The 20,827-nt window shown below is 33.3% G+C and overlaps 1 protein-coding gene across 1 annotated transcript in view; it reads right to left on the reverse strand.

The window, feature by feature from the left end:
* LOC124369682 (alkaline phosphatase, germ cell type-like) overlaps nucleotides 1–18,818 on the reverse strand; it is a 282,236-nt gene extending 263,418 nt beyond the window's left edge. The window contains exon 1 of the mRNA XM_046827735.1: nucleotides 18,509–18,818. Within this exon, the coding sequence (XP_046683691.1) occupies nucleotides 18,509–18,584 (76 nt within the window). The 5' untranslated portion in view covers nucleotides 18,585–18,818. The remainder of the gene's footprint in view (nucleotides 1–18,508) is intronic.
* Nucleotides 18,819–20,827: the final 2,009 nt, after the last annotated feature.

The following is a 20,827-nucleotide window of genomic DNA, read 5'->3' on the forward strand; positions in this document are numbered from 1 at the left end:
ACTGGTAGTAAGGTCATGTAGTGGCATGAAGCAATTGCTTCTTCGAATATATTCTTTATTATTAAATAAGTTTATATTTCGCACATGCAGTATATTCGATGCCAAGTAACGCGACTATAGAGGGGGTTTCTCTGTTGTACAATTTACAAAAAATCGTCTAGATGAGTGTTGTGATAGTAAGTTTGATTAACTGCCTCTTTTTGTGTTTGTTATCAATCCGAAAAGATGTTAACATTACTCCCTTTTTAATGTTTTCTTTCTGCATATAAATTGACACTTTGGTTTCAATATTTTATATGATTAGTACAACTTTACAAAACTTTAAGTGTCGTTTTTCTCTTTTCAGGTGAAAAGTTTATGTGTAGGTACACATAAACTTGAACCAACATAAATTATTCTTTCCCCTTTTACTATTTTCATTTTTGTCACAAGTGTTATACATTCTGTTAATAACAATAAATTAAAAGAAAATCAAGAGCAGAGTTCAGCTATTGAAGTTCTCGTTTGAGTTTTTTTGTCTGGTACATACTTTTCTCTTCTCATTACAATTTTTTTGTGTATCGCTTCAGGACAACTGCAATATATCGTGTCGTCAACTAAATTTAAAGATGTGAGGCTTAAGGTGATGGTCAGAAACAAGAACAGGGGTACTTAAGTACAAACAATGCTGCATCACAAGAAATATATTAATTTTGTCAATTATAACACTGAGTCTTAAGTGATTGTTAGTTAATTATAATGTACGAAAACCTTAGATAAAAACTGTGGCATTCTGATAATTTATTAGGATCACCAGCTAATTCAAATACATGAATAATGTCAAGTATGAGGCATTTAATTAATGTAGTGGCAATAAACTAATTAAAGATACAATTTGCAACAAGGTTTGAGCAACAAAACATTGCATCAGTCATTAACCTGAAGTTAATTGAACAAAACGGAAGTCAATAATAAATTATGAGTTATTTATGAGTATGGACTGTATAATTGTGGATCAAGAAAATAATTCGTGTATACGGCATCAGGGGACATAATACATGTTGACATCAACTATGTCTACAATCGTGTTTTTTACACATTGTTTACGAGTACGTGTTGTACAACATTTTGCTCGTATGTTGGTTGGAACAGTAACATAATACCGGAAATGTGAGTGAAAGTCTAGAACATCCGGTATCATATAGCTGCATATCGTTTATTTGTCTGACTGTCATGGTTACATATACATGCTTCTGTAATTGCAGCCAACAAATTATACATACGCGGGGAATAGTAATGTTGCTAAACTGTCTCTAGTGTTTTGTAGCACCTGTGAGAAATAGTATTCTTAAGTCTATCTCTAAACTTTCGCCAAGTTTCATCTCAGACTAAGAAACGTTGTCTTCCTCGAGGTTCCGGTTTGAAAATGATGAAAAAACTTGAGCAAAATGAAAAAAACTTTAGCCGTGAAATATCTTTTTAAATATACACAGGTATATTTATAAACAAACCTTCATAATAATGTTTAAAAACAGCTGTTGAGGTGACAATTAGAAATTCTGATATCAATACAATAAAATTACTTTAATTAACATGAACAGGTTTCACAAATCACATATTTGTACATGTTTATATTACCTTAAACAATATTCATGAACGTTTTTTTTTTTTCAAAAACAAAATCAAAATTCAAAATTAAATTTATATCTCACACATATTTTTACATACACTACATAGTATTTACATAAATAAACTTGCTTTATTAACATCTAAAAATTATTAAAAATTTCATTTTTTAAATATTAAAAATTTGTAAAATAATTTTAAAATATCTGTAATAATGTATACAAATAATAAAAAGTGAAATAATTATGGATTATCCCCTAAGCATAAAGGTCTGTTTGGGATAAAACTGCATACTTATAAAAAAAGAAGAAACCAAATGGCTACTTGAAACTAAAAGAAAGAAACAGTTGGTCCATAAAATTATTGTGACAATATATAATAATAAAAATGAATTTAATTTATTGGTGTACACTAATGTTAGATGTACTACAACTATCTGCAAGTAAATTAAAGGTTTCTTAATTAGAACACAGATATTTATCAACTTTTATTTAATGGAAATATACTAAATATTATGTAACTGAAAATAACTTTTTTGTTGATAGAAAACAACCTCTGATATGCAAAAACAAACAAATAATACAGGAGCAGTTTTAGATTTCTTTAGAACTAACAGAAAGTATGTTTCACATAAAAAATATAACATTTTTTTTAATTCCACTACACTACAAAGAAAATTGTCTTCTTAAACATACTATACGAGGCATAATGTGCTTGGGATGCTGTACAGTGTGGCTTTTATGAGTGAAACTTTACAATTTATTTAAATTTTACAAATCAAAACCCTTTAGAATAGTAGTTTTGTAGAAACTGAACTTCTTATCTTATGTTCATTCATAAGTAACTAACTCTTAAGTGGATTTAGAGAAATAGAATATAGGTACAAACTTATCTGTTGATGTTTTGTTTATCCTTTAAGCTCTAACCTACTTCCCCGTGGCAAACTTAGCCAATTCCATTGTTTAGCATGTTTATGTAAAGATTAATAAAATCTTCCCACACAAGACCTTTCCACAATAGCGTACTTTGTTTTACGTGTATTTGGAATGTATTTTGTATTTACTAGTGTATATTTATATATATTTAATTTAAAGCATTTATTAATAAATCATTCATATGGTAGTTTTAAAATTACCAATTGCTGGAAAATACACCTTAATGTACCTAATGTTTTAACGACAAAAGTTTTACGTGCTCATAATTGAGGATGTTACGAATCAAATGTATTGTATTAGTGCATGTTATCCTAAACTTCTGATCCATTAAACTGTTTTTATTCATTTATTCCCTGTTTATCTAATTCGCACAAACATTAACATAGCTATATGTAAATACACGGTTAGTCATATAAGTCTAATTTTTATTCATCACATTAACACAAATGTTACTTACGTAACGGAAAGGTTAACATTTTATAAGATTAATAGTTATAAACACGTTATCTGTGTCTTGTCTGTCCATCGATGAGAACTAAAGCCGCTATAAGTACCTTGGCCTTCAAAATATGTCAGTACAATGTAAATAATCCATCGTGTTTAACTGCGCAATGTAAAACCCCTAAATAAAAATAATATATCCTGCTACGTAATTTGTTAAATTTTAGATTTAATGGTTATAAACCTTAACTATTGCATGTTTTGAAACCTGATTACAAATTAAATATATAATCCTTTGCTTTTGTTATTCGGTATAAAATTCGACAGGATCAAAATTGTGTAATCCGCATTGTTTTTAGTGATGAAGCTATCTTTCACTTTTCTGTAAATCTGAATCGTCATAACGTTCGTATATTGAATACTTGCATCAACAAATCAGAGATGCGATTGAATCAGTTACCCCAGAAGTCCTGATCAAAGTATGGGAGGAGATCAAAGTCCGCTTGGACATCTGCAGGGCGAGTCATGCGCTCATGTCGAGCTCAGGTAAACTGACGTAAAACTGTTTAAAGTACTCTTTAATCCTATGTTAATCTAATACTCGTGCCGTATATACTTTTATAAATAAATTTTTTTTTAAGTTTGTAATAACTTGTAAACACACATTGTATACTAAAATTTAAAATCCAATGTTTTTATACATTATTACACTGACAACTGTATAATATTAACTTCCTAATAATCGATCCAGTGTTATGCCAAAGTATTTGTTACTTCAAAAACTGTTGATTTAAACCTATTTAAATGCGTGTGAAAACTAAAACTGTGCAAAAACTGAGACTCATCATTTGTTAATTCCTTATACGGAATTGATAATTCTTAAACAAATTTCAACTAACAGGTGTTTTGTGTCAATGACGAACGTCTCTCGAGCGTTGTATCAAAATAAAACTCAATTCAGAGCAAATTTATGCACAAATGTAGCAATGGAGCTATTTTTGTACGCAACCGGAAGAATGTTATTTCCTGACGTAAATGAATAACTGAATAACGAGGTTTGTAGAAAATGTTTGTTAAGGAAGTCAAGCACGCACGTCTTTCTTTTCATCCGAGAAGGTAAGGCACGGGCAACCCTGTTGCTGTAAACATGCAATTCCCTTAATTCAGTGATAAGCACTTTCCATTTGCCACTCATAATTCAACCACACAGAATTATATTAAGTCATTCTGAACTTGTTACAACTTTTTCTATAAAGCTATATTTTAAAGTCCTTTCAAACAATAAAAGTAAATCTGGAACTTAACAATTGCGAGATCCGCTAAGGTTAAGAACGCAAGTAATTAATAAAAAATCCGAATAAAATACACCGAAATATCCATACTTTTAAGTTATCGCGAATTTCATTAAATATATTAATCGTAGTTAATAGGTCTGATCTAAAGAAAAATGTTGGCTGTAAAAGTGAGAAGGACATACAACTTAGTCTATTCATTTGAAACATTAATCATTACTTCTTTGCTACTGCTCTTCTACACTGTCTCCAACAATCCGCTGACAACGCCCGATACACTGTTGTCCTTCCGCACTTTATTGTATTTCGAACACCCATTACTTCTTTGCTACTGCTCTTCTACACTGTCTCCAACAATCCGCTGACAACGCCCGATACACTGTTGTCCTTCCGCACTTTATTGTATTTCGAACATCCATTACTTCTTTGCTACTGCTCTTCTACACTGTCTCCAACAATCCGCTGACAACGCCCGATACACCGTTGTCCTTCCGCACTTTATTGTATTTCGAACATCCATTACTTCTTTGCTACTGCTCTTATACACTGTCTCCAACAATCCGCTGACAACGCCCGATACACTGTTGTCCTCCGCACTTTACTTCATTACTTTATTTTACAAAGGACAATAATATGGCCTTTGCATAAATTTAACATATGAAAATTGAACTATTTAAATAGTAATATGTAAGGAAAAAGATCTTTACGATTAACCACTGTTATGGTGGTATCCCTCGAGATAGTGCCAATCACGTGGTATAGTAAAATTCTAGTATCTGATTACTTATCTTTGAGAGAGCTATCACATGTTATAAATTCATTTACAAAAATGTCTGTATATATATATATATATATATATATATATATATATATATATAGAGAGAGAGAGAGAGAGAGAGAGAGAGAGAGAGAGAGAGAGAGAGAGAGAAGAGTTTTCATACAGGTAACGAAATTTTACCTCTTAAAATAGTATCGCACTATATTGCTTTAAAACTAAACCTAAAAGGTGTCACAATTTTAAAACTATGAATCAGTGTTTTATCCAAAATGTTGTAAGATACGTCATATTTGACCCCTCTCAAGAATGTAGCTAATTTTGTAAAGGTATTTGTAATTCATTATTTACTTATAATAAAGAATTGCGCGACAACGACAAAATATTTATTACACAGCTATTCATTTTATGCTTCAGAACCGAATTTATACAATGTGTCGAGCCAGGAGACTGTTATCAGAGATGGCTTGGCTTTGAGTCTGGAAGGGAATTTCAAGCTCGACATGCACTAACGATGAAGCATTTTCGAAGACTGCAGTTCTCTGACAATAAAATTCCTAGCATGGACGATCTGGTGCGAATATTTCATGTACCTCTATCATATCTACTGAATTTATAATTAATTATTAACAAATTATTGAGGAAAGAAACTTTTTTAAATATAATAAAATTTAAATATATTCAATCTGTTCTTAAATCGGAATATTTAAAAACCAATATGCGCATGATAAATAATTAAGCAATATAAAAGCTTATTCAAAATGAGTATAATCATTATAAAAGTGTCATTTCATGAGTACCAGCTGCATAATGATCGTTACGTATTACTCATTTCCCATTTAAGAGTAACCTGTTGAGATTGTCAACATTTTGACATTATTTATAAAATCGGACTACATAATTTTAATCCTTATATATAAATTTTGAAGATATTTGTTATGTAACACAATAATGCTGATAAATATCGGACTGACATGCAAATTTCATTTGAAATTGTAATTTTAATAACCATAAGTAAAATATCTGCCTCTTAAAATCTTTGAACTTTGTAAAAAATAAAACTGTTACTTTGTACTAGCGGTTAACTAAAACTGTAATTGCAGTAATAGCTTATTATATTCAGAATAGGGTTTTATAGTAAAAATATATTACACCTTCGGAGGGAGTGGAAGTCTAATATTGAAAACTAATTTTTGGTAAGAGCACGAGTATTCTCTTGTGAGCTCTCTTCTATTTTACGCAATTTCTAGCAAAATAAAGAAAACGAAACAATGAATAAAATAGAAAAATTAATTGGATAGAAAATAAAAGGATTGATGGGTTAGGTAGCTACTAACCAATCCAATTATATTTTACCTTTTTATTTCGCCCGACTACTACAGGTATGAAAAGCATTCTGATGTTCCAGCCGCGCAGCCCCTGCAGGTCTGGTGGACATTATGTTCCACCAGTGCTGAAGTTAATAGGAATGCGCCAGAGATCCGAGATTCACCTAAATTGCCGAAATTTAAGGCCCAACTAAATTTACCAAGTATGTTTCAGAATATGGATGATACAAGGCTCAGTCCTTGGTACTGAGTTATTTCTTTTTTTGTGGCTTAGTTGTAGTTGGAGCAGTAACATTTGAAACCTTCACCTTGAAACCCGTCCGCAGAGTACCTGTACAGTTAAGGATTTGGGCCACGACTTCTTTGTTGGGTAAAATATAATAAGGTTCATTAAATACCCAACTTCCAATATGTTTAAATCTGTTTAGACAAGTTGTGTTACTTTACATACTTTGATCTTGTCTCATTAGGGTATATAAAACAATATGGAACTTGTCTTATGTTTGAATTTAAGATTTCTATTGACTCCATCTGGCTCAGTATATCGTGAAGGTATTTTAAACCTTAAAGGTTAGGCAGAGTCATTTGTTTCCTTTTTTAAGTAAAACACTAAAACGTTATGTACACATAATTACAGCTGATTTATGTATATATCGCTTCTATATTTTTAACAACTCTTGGAATATTTAATGCACTTACACATGCGATACATTTTGTACTGATAATTTGATGTACATATTCTTATTTACTAGTTTGTGTGTGACAAGTTTTTTATATAATAAGTAACATTATTAAAATATCCATACAATGGTTTTATTGGTCCGTAGATTGGTTTTAAATATTAAATAACTGGTTTTTAATACCATTTCGATAGCATAAATTAGTATCAATGTTTTTTTGTAGATATCTTTAAACTGTATTAGTTATTAAAACTGTTTGGATGATTGTCATGAGAACGGCGGCATAAGACTTTTAATTAAGATTTCGGCACAATATTCAAATCTGTATTTTGAATTTCAAACAGTGCTTATATGGTACTTATTTTATTTGTACTACTTTACTATAAGTTACATTATTATTTATGATAGCATTTTAGCTTATTTATGTTTATTTGCTAGCTCTTTTTTCCATATGTAAATTTATTCCTGTTTAACAATATTTTAATTTCATTTTTATTGACTGAGATCAGTAAAATATGTGATTAGTCGAGAACTTCATTCTTAGGCTGTGAGAAAGAAATATGACACCTTAATGTATAACAAGTGAAAAATGTATATGTTTTTAACTTCATATTGTTTAGAAACTTATAACAGAGAGTTTGACTTTAATAAGCCAAGAAATAAATCGTAGTACACACAAAAATACTGAGTTGGTTCTCATTCATAAATTAACTATTAGCAATTTCCTTTCAGTGTAAACTACATTGTTTTTCCGTTTAACGACTTAAAATGACTTGTATAACCTTTTGGCATATTACCACAGAAGAATATCTTTACTAGATATGAGTAATCGTATATTGTTAGATGGACCCCGAAAGTCGATTAGAGTCTAACTATAAAATTCAATCTGTCACATGAGTTTGTGACCACCAAATGTAAGTAGTTTTAAAGTTATTACATTAGGAACTAAATTTAATAAGGTTTCTATAATAAAACTACGCATTAGGTGCACGTAATTCCTGATATTACAAAACCTAAGCTTTGGATTGGTTTGCACAACACAACAATATAATCCAATCAAACCACGTGACCAACAAAAAGGGTTCAACCCTTGACATTAATATTCACTAGTACCCTCCCACTGACGTACTGTATGAAACTTGAGCCCCACCGCATTCAATAAATTACGCAAAACCTACAAATGTTCAAGTGGGCAATCAACATACAGATGTTATTCGTTTCACATAAACATTTATAAATATGTAATTTTATACATCGGATAGAACCGGACAGCTCTAAACATAACCAGCCGATAATTAAACACTCTGAGCTAGATACGTATTTCGTTTTGTTTGGTGACATATTAAATTCCATCATACTAAAACGTACATCACATTTACCATAATCGGATATACTTTTGCTTTTGACATTCCAAATACTATACTAGGCATTACTGTATTGAGTTAAAAACTTGGGGGCTAACAATACACACGACATGTATTGATCAATAGATGCAGGCCATGCCAAAGTCACACGCGGAGTGTTTATCACTAGAGGTAGACCGAGACCAGGTCAAACACGGGGTTTGTATCACTACAGGTGAGCCGGGAACAGGTCACAAACTGGGTGTTTATCACTAGAGGAGGGCCACAAATAAGTCACACACGGGTTTGTATCACTACAGGAAAGCCGGGAACAGGTTACACACTGGGTGTTTATCTCTAGAGGAGGGCCGGAAATAAGTCACACACGGGGTGTTTATCTCTAGAGGAGGGCCGAAAATAGGTTACACACGGGGTTTGTATTACTACAGGAAAGCCGGGAACAGGTTACACACTGGGTGTTTATCTCTAGAGGAGGGCCGGAAATAAGTCACACACTGGGTGTTTATCTCTAGAGGAGGACCTGAAATAAGTCACACACTGGGTGTTTATCTCTAGAGGAGGACCGGAAATAAGTCACACACGGGGTGTTTATCTCTAGAGGAGGACCTGAAATAAGTCACACAGGGGGTTTGTATCACTACAGGTGAGCCGGGAACAGGTCACACACGGGGTGTTTATCTCTAGAGGAGGGCCGGAAATAAGTCACACACGGGGTTTGTATCACTACAGGTGAGCCGGGAACAGGTCACACACGGGGTGTTTATCTCTAGAGGAGGACCGGAAATAAGTCACACACGGGGTTTGTATCACTACAGGTGAGCCGGGAACAGGTCACACACGGGGTGTTTATCTCTAGAGGAGGACCGGAAATAAGTCACACACGGGGTTTGTATCACTACAGGTGAGCCGGGAACAGGTCACACACGGGTGTTTATCTCTAGAGGAGAGTCGGAAATAAGTCACACACGGGGTTTGTATCACTACAGGTGAGCCGGGAACAGGTCACACACGGGGTGTTTATCTCTAGAGGAGGACCGGAAATAAGTCACACACGGGGTTTGTATCACTACAGGTGAGCCGGGAACAGGTCACACACGGGGTGTTTAGGTAGTTACGTAGTGGCATCACAACCTAGTCTTTGTACGTCTTTTAGTATACAAATGTATATACTTTTTAATTTCAGTTTTAGTGTAATTTAATTTTCCTGATCAGTTTAGTTATACTTAATTTACACATTATATAAAAGTTATTTCTCACTAGTATCAACGGTTTGGTGTGCTTTATGCATAACGAATTATATAAAACGGTGTATCTATTAATGCAAATTTTCATATTTTAAAGATCTGCAAACAACATACTGTGTAAAATAAGACATTACAGATATATTTTTATTGTTTTATTTTTCTTAAATATATATATAATTTTTAGTACTGTACATTAAAAGAAGTGTGGAAAACGCAATATTACATCACAACCCCTTCTCTTATAGTGGAAGGCCTCACAAAATTAAATTAAATTATTGTAGTGTTTCGTTTTTAAATTAATGAATAATTTCTTTTACATTATATGTATTTCTCTACGTAACACCACCCACAGCTCCAACTATTTCGCAAAATTTTAATCAAGTTGAAATTTCTATTTGAAACCGATTTCATTTGTTGTGCCAAAGTTCTAAAAAGGTAATAAAGAATGTACATCGATAGCCATCAGTGCGGCACCAGACACGCTGACGGTGCGAACCGTACTGCTGAATATCTACCGCACCTCTCGGCCAGTAATATCTGGTAATGTGTTTCGTTCATCATCAACCGAGAGACGCTGCGAAGTTATGGGAAAGTTCGTTTTACATTGTATTCTCTCCTACCGGAAAATTCTTATTCAACTAATCCTAGGGACTGTTTATAATACCGAGTAAATCGACTTGACCGTCCAGTTCTGTGTTACATCATTTCTGTAACTCTCACATCGTTTTTGGATGAAACAGAATGCCTCGTATATACGAGTAGTTGTTGACTTAATTACGTGAAAATTTACTGTTGTCAAGTCTGTATAGTGAACAGGTGGACCTCCATTTTGAATGTTTGTTCTTAAATAGGTGCCTAGTAGTAATTAGATTTTAATAGGCAGTTTTTTCTATTTACATTTAGTTTTATTACGATTAATCGTGGTGTTACAGCATTTGTCGCTAGTTCCTCATTTCTTGTTACATTGAATCTCACATTTTTTTCCGTAAGACATTCATTTTTAAGTGTATATTTTTCAGCCAGACGTAGCCTTAAAAATGATATTTAACCACACACAATCGAAATTGATATAAGCGTAATTTGCGTCAGTAGTGCTATTTCAGTACACTCACGTTTCTTTAATCAAAAACAACTGATATTTTAGTTCTTATAACGGAAAATCAACATTAATATAACATAAATTCACTTTGATTGTAAATATAACCATTAAGAATATACTCAATATATTCCAGGGAAACTGTAACGGTGCAATGTTATCGAATAGTGTAGAAAATAATTTATGTCGCATTTGCTGGAACACAAAGCATATTTTTTCTTAACACAAATGTTTGAGATTCATTCTTGCTGCTCGTTAGGTACAAATTCTTGGTTGGTTCATTACACCCTAATAATATTATAAATGCGAAAATGCCTTTGTTTGTTTGGTTTGCTTTCGTGCATAAAATATCGCCTGGGATGAATATAGGCCTATTTTTTTTATTTCAAAAATCTCTCCGCCCCTCTGGTCTCTAAAGTTGCGAAATATTAATTGAAAGAGCCTGTTTAATGCAATGTACTGCTCTGTGAAAACATTATTTTGTGACAGCACGACCATATGTTTAATTAATTTAACCACTAATTTTTTACATTTATAGAGTGAAAGCATTGAGTAAGCTTTCTATAAGAAACATTTTTTATTTTAACATCGAAACAACAATGCAAACCAATTAATTTATTCTGGATATTATTTAATGAACAAAATTGTGAATGTGTACATGTAAGGCATTGAATTTGGTTTCCTTAGACATTGAGGGACAGTATATTAACAATAGAGGCCGTGCATTAGCGTGATTCAACAAACCATTCGCTCCGTGACTACAATTTGAGGAAACAAGCGAGCGCGCGATAGCAAGTGGAATCACAAAGCAACACACGAGACGTTAAATGCAATTGTACGACAGAAAATCGTAAAGGGGACATCGCACCAGTTACTCACTGATGAGATATACGACGGTACTGATTAGGTATATAAATATTGATATAATTCTTAGGCTGAACCGAGTAAATACTATGATATAGCAAATATGGATTGGGAAGCAAGAACTTGTACCTTACTCATCATCTTATGTATCATCAAATCATGTGTCATCTTACAGATGGATGACAACTGACGTAATGTAATTGTTGAAATGTGTTATTATTTCTGTAGATTTTTCTTTTTAATTTTTAATAACAATTTATACGAAATATAAAAGTAAAAATGATTTATAAATCTCTATCTATGTATTGTATCTCGGAGCCAAACTCCAATTTTGCATAGGAAATATAGATCATTCTATCTAGAGGTGCAACACCTGAGATAAGAATTACTATTGCATTTTTGGTTATCCGCTGATCCTCTTAATCGTAAACACTGAAAAATGGGCATCTGATACATGAGTAACAACATTAATAGCATAGCACCCTATCGTATTACATTGCAAATGCTTTCATTAATAAAACCATTAACTTCGACTTTAGAGTTCCTCTATATGTGCATATTTTGACATTTTGAGCATAAAACTGAATGTCTATCTGAATATCTATACTATGTATTTTTTTCGATTCTAACATGCTTTGCAACAGTTAAACTGGGGCTAAAGCGATATTTTCCATGGAAGTACCAAAATTATTAAAGTACTGTAGTATTGGAATTTTCGTCTGAGAAATTGTTTAGCGCTAATTAATCCTCTGGAAGTTTTCATCTTCAATGCCTTGATTACAGAGTAACATTATGTGCCCCAGGCCAACAGTAACAATGTTCTTAACTTAGCCTACGCGTAAGCAGCATTATATTATAAAGTTCACAATGTTAGTACATGGTTAATTGATTGCTGTTAATTAATCACATTCATATGTCAATACAAATCCAATCTTTGCAATTAGCTTCTAATTACAAGAGCGTGGTTGAAATTGATTTACTTTAATTGCATTATTGTTCAGAAAAACTATTAACCAATTAATTAATTTACAACATTCGACATCGAATGACTTTCAGATTTCAGCTGTGCCAATCATTTAGCATTTACAGCTGGTAACTGGTAAATAAATGAAAATATTTAAAAATAAAAACTTTTTCTATAACTTAAGATAAGTATCCTTCCTCCGCTACATAGATTGTCGTAAATACTACTATTACGTAACTAGACTAAATGTAAGTGCTAAAGAACCTCTCAAAGCACTACTGATTATAATAATTAGTAATTTCTCAGAAATGGGATAGGATTAAGAAGACTGCATATGCAATGTGTAGTACTTAATCAAAATTGCTTATTTGTTAGCTTATTTGTGATTTCTTCTCGACAGATAGGTTGATTAGAGTATCCAATCAGTAGAAATGACATAAGTCCTATGTCCGTTACCAAACTTGTTATTTTGCGATAGTTCTTTTAAGAGAAGAATTAATGTTGCATGAAGGGCGAAGTGCTCCGGGTTACATCCATCACTTTGACTCTCCTCGAGTTTAATTATCTGTCAGGTTCGGTTAATCAAACACAGATTATGCTTTAGCATTTATTAAACTGTGAGCCACGTTAGCCGAGAGCACAACAGACCGTGGCAGTGATTGTTACATCTAGCCACTCGAGTGCTCTAAGTAAAACACCAATTTATGTGGCCGAGAGGAAGATCTGGCGAAAGAAACTTTACTTTTAGAGCCCTTCGAATATTTTATGATACAGAGATAAAAGGGCAGAGGGTAAGTTTAAAACTTATGACTTCACATTTTCTCGATTCGGCTATCAATGTTCCATTTTACGGGCAGGATTATCTCAACTTCAGAGTCGACTCTTTAAATAAAGCGGTCTTTTCACCTGGCACTAAATGGCTAGTTATGATCTGCAATCATCGAATAAGCGCTCGTAAAGTACAGCTCTTCCTCACTAAAACTGTTTCTATAATAAATAAAAACAGTTTCGTTGTCCTTAGGTGATTCCCTATTGCAAATTTAGGTTTTCTATATAATATATTTTCAATAACGGTGGCTTTTGCATTCAACAAACCAAACAGTTTTTTTTAAATTGCTAGTGCAGTGAAGAAAACATTCTCATTTGATACTTTAATAACGTTTGAAGCAACGCAATAGTGTTTAGAAATCAATAACCTTGCCTTTTAGTATGTATTAACAATAAATATATCTTTTACTTTCTCCTTACTGTTCAGTTACTTGAATTGGTTTGACATATGATATATTGTTTTAATATGTATTACATATTTCAGGATTTATTTCTTTTGGCATAAATAGTTTTTTATTTATATTTAAAAAAGAACATATATTGGCTAATGTTGTGTTTATAATATAACAGTGTTTGACATAAAAGAATAAGTACGTATCCACTAAAGGTTTTATTATAATCTAATAAAATTTTTGTAAGTATTTCATCATTGTATTTTAAACTTATAGTAAGTTATAAGAACTGTTTTGAAAACATGAGTATTGAGAGTCATGATAAACGAAGTTTCAAGGGTGCAATAGTTATAAGAATTGCCATAAAATAAATAAAAACAAATGTGTTACTCATTTATCACAGGTACACAGGCAAAGTAAATATTTAACGTCACAACATTTGGATATGTTAGTAATGCAATTCGTTACAAAGTATTCACATTAGTTTAATTACGCCCCGATAAAAAATAGTTGTGCGCATTATTTATAATAATTGTATGCGCTGACAAAGATAACTGAAAAAGAAACAATATTCAATTAATATTCTTCTGCAAGAATTTAATATTCATATTAACTAGCACATTTTTTACCAGATTATATTATAATCAAACATATTCCGCAAGTTTAGTGTTAAACATACATTAAGATAAAAGGCACATTACAAGAACCAACTTTGAGATATATTATTTGTCTTGTTCAGTAAATATTTGAAGAGAAATTCTTATAAGAATGTTTTATAAATGGTGACTTAACTAGTGAATTAATAGTTAATGATAAAAAATAACAATTGATGTTATAAATTTACTCCTTAAAAATATTATACCAAGATTCAATAAACTACTATAGGATTTCCTCATAGCACGTTAAACCAAAATATATTAGTTACAGAGTGTTTTTTATGTTGCATTATAAATGTTGCAAAAACTTATAGTTGTGGCATTAGCCCTGTTAAATGACTCTCTATTAAGTGCAATAAGTTATAGGTAAGGTAGAATTCTGTCAACTGTCACGTCATACATGTAAATAACATTTATAATGTAAATGTTGAACTTGATACATATTTCGTATAACTGAGATGATTGGTAATTGCTAACGATAGAAAATTGTATTAGAATCAGGGGAAAATAAGGATTGAAAATTTAAGAACATTAAGTATTACGATTACAATTCACTTTCAAGGCAAGTATTTACTCCTTTAATGTCTGCTTTGCAGTAAGCTGTCATTTTCTCGTTGGGATGAACATCGTCAAGAAAAGAAGGTGAAAATTCCATTAGAGCTCTGATTTGTCGTAAAATTTATGTTAAAGCTGCCTATATTCTCCGTGAGTAGTTTGTGGTGTTCATTACTTCCCTGTACACTTCCCTGTACACTTCCCTGTACACTTCACTGTACACTTCCCTGTACACTTCCCTGTACACTTCACTGTACACTTCCCTGTACACTTCCCTGTACACTTCCCTGTACACTTCACTGTACACTTCCCTGTACACTTCCCTGTACACTTCCCTGTACACTTCACTGTACACTTCCCTGTACACTTCCACTGTACACTTCCCTGTACACTTCACTGTACACTTCCCTGTACACTTCCCTGTACACTTCCCTGTACACTTCACTGTACACTTCCCTGTACACTTCACTGTACACTTCCCTGTACACTTCCCTGTACACTTCACTGTACACTTCCCTGTACACTTCCACTGTAACACTTCACTGTACACTTCCCTGTACACTTCCACTGTACACTTCCCTGTACACTTCACTGTACACTTCCCTGTACACTTCACTGTACACTTCCCTGTATACTTCACTGTACACTTCACTGTACACTTCCCTGTATACTTCACTGTACACTTCCCTGTACACTTCCCTGTACACTTCACTGTACACTTCCCTGTACACTTCTACTGTACTTCTACTGTAAATTAAACATGGCATTCCAATGGTTTAGGTAGTACGATGTGCCAGGGCTGTACATTATGGTTGGATACACATGTCGGCCGATATTGTACCCAGGGGTAGAAAGTTAAAAACTAAATTAGAGTTATTCTAAGATTTTCAGTTAACAGTAACAACTTAGAGTAGAGTTTATGAGCTGATATTAAAACATTGTTATTCTTACTCCACATGTATCCTTTTGTAATAAAACATTGAATTTTGAATCGCCTTGCCATACAATGCAGTGCGCATTATACACAACCTGGGAACCTTTCACGTGTTACAGAAAACTACATCATTGATGTTTCCTTAAAGTGATGACGAGGTAGGATATCCGATGTAGGTCAATGTTTTGATTAGTGCGAAGGTCATCTAGCACCGATTTAGGGAGGATATCTATTAAAAGTTTAAAAGGAATAACCGATCCCGGTCGAATGTCTCTTTGCTTACGACAGTGTCTCGCATACGTGACAGAGAAATCACTGGTTAAGACTCTGGGTGTTATTGCAGTACTTCACAAAGTAAACCACACAAGAAGATATCTTAATTGAAAATCTATCCGTTCCCTCAACTGATGACGCTAATCCGCCTATCAATGGGAGTAATCTGGATTTGAGAGTAATTTGCAAATGAGGTGATTGAATTGAATGAATTGAGTTAATTCTGTTTTCTTACTGCTATTTAATTCTTTATTTATTTACTTAGTCTCTTACCTCAAAAGAGTTATTAATAAACAAGTTAAAGCTGATTTATTAATTGTTGTAGTGGTTCTCTCACTGCAACTCTCCTTCAGTGAAACAGACCTAGTAGTATTCTAGAATATTCAAGAGTCTAACAAATTTCCAAGATTCAAAACCGATTGATCGGTTCATCTAAAAGTTTTAAGACATTAAGGTCTGTATTTTTAATTTGTGTCACTGTCTGTTATTCGCAAAAAGCGGAATGACACAGACACAAGCCCTGCGTCAAAAATATAAAACGGGATTCTTTATTATGCGATATCCTGTCGCACTGATGGATTAAAAGTGAGGTCCTTCTCCAAGATCACTGTACAGTTTCTGTCGTTGTCTAGATAAAATATGATTTAGTGTACCTGGACCACGATAAACTTTTAGAATGTATCAGTCTCGAACTTTTCACCCAAAAATCAGTCGATGTGATATTTCCACTGGAATTTGGATTGTAACTGTTTTCATGATTATACTTAAAGTTGGTATAACATTTTGTGTCTGAGTTTTGAATTTCTTACTTAAATAATTCCTGCTTTACGTTATTGGCTGAGCGACTGATCCAAAATCAGTGACCTTAGAGGTGTATTGTTTTGTGTTATAACTGAGAGTTGCTCCCATCTATATGTGGGCATTTAATTTTGAAAGAAATTATATATTATGTTCTTTATTTCTTTCGGATCTTTTTCTACTGAGAACTACGAGATAGACCGAGCGTAGGTTACTTAGGAGTGATGTGTATTTAGTGTCAATAAGAATGACGACTTAATGATCATTACTTTGCAGTAATATACTACAAGACGGAATTTTGGTTACTTGGAAGTGTTGTGTATTAAGTGTCAATTATAATGATTAGTTAATGATTGCTGCTTTGCAGTACTGTACTTCAAGACAGAGTTCGGGTTACTTGGAAGCGTTGTGTATAAGTTTTAATAACAATTATTGGTTAGTGATTATTGCTTTGCAGTACTTTAATACAAAACAGAGTTTTGGTTACAACAGAGAGGTGTTGAGTATTAAGTGTCTAATACTACTAATAATGACTGATTAGTGATCATTGTTTTGTAGGACTGTACTGCACGAAGAGGTCCGAGTCACTTATAGGTATGTATTAGTCGCTAAATGTGTTAAGTCATCCTGTGTCTATCGATGTATATGTATATGACTTACTAAAGTGTTTTATTATGTAAAGATTAATACAAAGTAACTGTCACGACATATAACATACATTATTAATAACTTATTGGAGCGACACATTTCTTTTTATGTGTACTAATTCTTTCAAAATTTGCCAGAACGAAAAGACTCATGTTTCAAAGGATTATTTGAGTCTTATTTTAAAATTCTTCCAATAATAATGACAGAAAACAAAAACACAAGACGAAGCAATGTTGATTTTTTTAATTAAAATCACTGACATAACTGTTCTAGTAAGGTTCTAGTAAGGCATGAACCGGTTATTTACTTCGTAATCGTTTTGCCGTAATAACGCTTTAAAATACACAACTAATTTAAAAGATTTCCTAAACTCTTTTATACGTAAGTATTATATGTACTACTTTACGTGTAAGTCTGGTAATATTTCATACACTATCCATCTCTTTGTAAGCAACCAAAACAAAATAAATGTAACATGTTAGTAAGAGAACTGAGTACGAGGAGCTTTTATATCTCTCAGTTCAAAAGTTTGTATAACTCGACAGGTGAGAAACTATCAAATTTTATCCTGCATGATCCTATATTTCCCGTTCTTGTTCGAGTTTCACATCCTTTGCACTAGTCATCTGAACAATGTCACTAAAATCTATAGCTTGTTTGATACATTGTTTTCGGTGACATGATAGGATGCAACTGAAAATTTTTGTTTACGGGTAGTTTTAAACGTGTCTAAAGTATACTTAAAAACAACATGTTTAAAAAATAGATTCATATGAAAAATACACTTAATTAATTAATAGCAAATAATGAACTCGTTATAGACGTACAGGACATACCTTGATAGATACTGGCCGGCACCACGAAGTTACAGACGTTTAGCAGCAGCCAACAATTCAAATTTCGAATAAACATGTTCGCCCTTTTTGGTTTTGTAGAGAATATTTTACGCACAAAACAGCAGTACACAGAAGCGTGCTTGTCTTTTTGCGATAAATTAAGAAAATAGCAATTCAATTATGTTTGTTATGTGTGAGATTGTTCGACACGTGAGTGCCAGATCAGTCAATTAGCTGAAAGGAAACTAAGTTTATTCTATACATTACACTCGTTTGTTCGCATAGTTGTTATATACTGATTATATTAATATAAGTGTGATCATGTATAAATCTGAATAAATGACGGAAGATTATCCGAAAGCACAAACGCGACTGTAGCAGTGGGCGACCGGGGCAGAGACTGGCGCGGCACTGAAGTAGCAGTAAGGTAACAGTATTCCCTACATCCTCGCGCCCGCGCCGCCGCAAAGCCTGCTATATACCGAAACTGTACATCAGCTCGTGTGTTCTTTGTGTTCTGTACTCTGTACACGACAGTGTGTCGTAGCTCGTGTGTTCAGGCTACCGCAAAATATTACAATGGAAAATAATCCGACAAAATTCAAAAAATTATTATATAACTATCTCATACAGAAAGCTTTTTACTCGGTTGGTGAGTTTTTTCAGATTAGTAATTTAAAAGTGGCTACAGAAATTGTGAAAAGTTTGAGAAATATTGTCTTATTTAGATATGCATCTAAAACCATATTTTTCTGACGAGTGTAATACAATAAATTATTGTAAAAATTGTCATAATCACAATAAAGTTTTTTGAATTTTTTTGGATTTTTTTTCTTTGTGTTCTGTACTCTGTACAAGACAGTGTGTCGTAGCTCGTGTGTTCTTTGTGTTCTGTACTCTGTACAAGACAGTGTGTCGTAGCTCGTGTGCTCTTTGTGTTCTGTACTCTGTACACGACAGTGTGTCGTAGCTCGTGTGTTCTTTGTGTTCTGTACTCTGTACACGACAGTGTGTCGTAGCTCGTGTGTTCTTTGTGTTCTGTACTCTGTACACGACAGTGTGTCGTAGCTCGTGTGTTCTTTGTGTTCTGTACTCTGTACACGACAGTGTGTCGTAGCTCGTGTGTTCTTTGTGTCCTGTACTCTGTACACGACAGTGTGTCGTAGCTCGTGTGTTCTTTGTGTTCTGTACTCTGTACACGACAGTGTGTCGTAGCTCGTGTGTTCTTTGTGTTCTGTACTCTGTACACGACAGTGTGTCGTAGCTCGTGTGTTCTTTGTGTTCTGTACTCTGTACACGACAGTGTGTCGTATCTCGTGTGTTCTTTGTGTTCTGTACTCTGTACACGACAGTGTGTCGTAGCTCGTGTGTTCTTTGTGTTCTGTACTCTGTACACGACAGTGTGTCGTAGCTCGTGTGTTCTTTGTGTTCTGTACTCTGTACACGACAGTGTGTCGTAGCTCGTGTGTTCTTTGTGTTCTGTACTCTGTACACGACAGTGTGTCGTAGCTCGTGTGTTCTTTGTGTTCTGTACTCTGTACACGACAGTGTGTCGTAGCTCGTGTGTTCTTTGTGTTCTGTACTCTGTACACGACAGTGTGTCGTAGCTCGTGTGTTCTTTGTGTTCTGTACTCTGTACACGACAGTGTGTCGTAGCTCGTGTGTTCTTTGTGTTCTGTACTCTGTACACGACAGTGTGTCGTAGCTCGTGTGTTCTTTGTGTTCTGTACTCTGTACACGACAGTGTGTCGCAGCCCGTGTGTTCTTTGTGTTCTGTACTCTGTACACGACAGTGTGTCGTAGCTCGTGTGTTCTTTGTGTTCTGTACTCTGTACACGACAGTGTGTTGTAGCTCGTGTGTTCTTTCGACTGTCATTAGTTGGAAAATTACAAGTAAATACTCTTTGTTTATACATCGTCATCAAAGATGGCAGAACTTTTAACTTTATAGCACCTAGAATTTTCAATACATTGCCAGAAAAACATAAAAACTTCACCTTATAGGAAAATATTCCTTGTGAATTAATACAAAAATGGTTACTTGAAACTGATGTTGAACAAATGCTGTTCTTACAGCAATGATTATACTCTTTTATATATTATTTAATTAAGTATTGAGAATTATTTTAAGTTATAAAGTTATTTTTAGAGGTAAAGTGAACTAAAACAGTAGTACAGGGAAGAAAATTTATTTTTGTATTATTATTATTATTATTGTATTTTTTAAACTATCAAATATATGCATATATCAAATATATGTATCTTTATATATATATATATATATATATATATATGTATATATACATATTTTAAATAAAT

The sequence above is a fragment of the Homalodisca vitripennis genome, chromosome X (genome assembly GCF_021130785.1).
Source record: "Homalodisca vitripennis isolate AUS2020 chromosome X, UT_GWSS_2.1, whole genome shotgun sequence".
NCBI lineage: Eukaryota > Metazoa > Arthropoda > Insecta > Hemiptera > Cicadellidae > Homalodisca > Homalodisca vitripennis.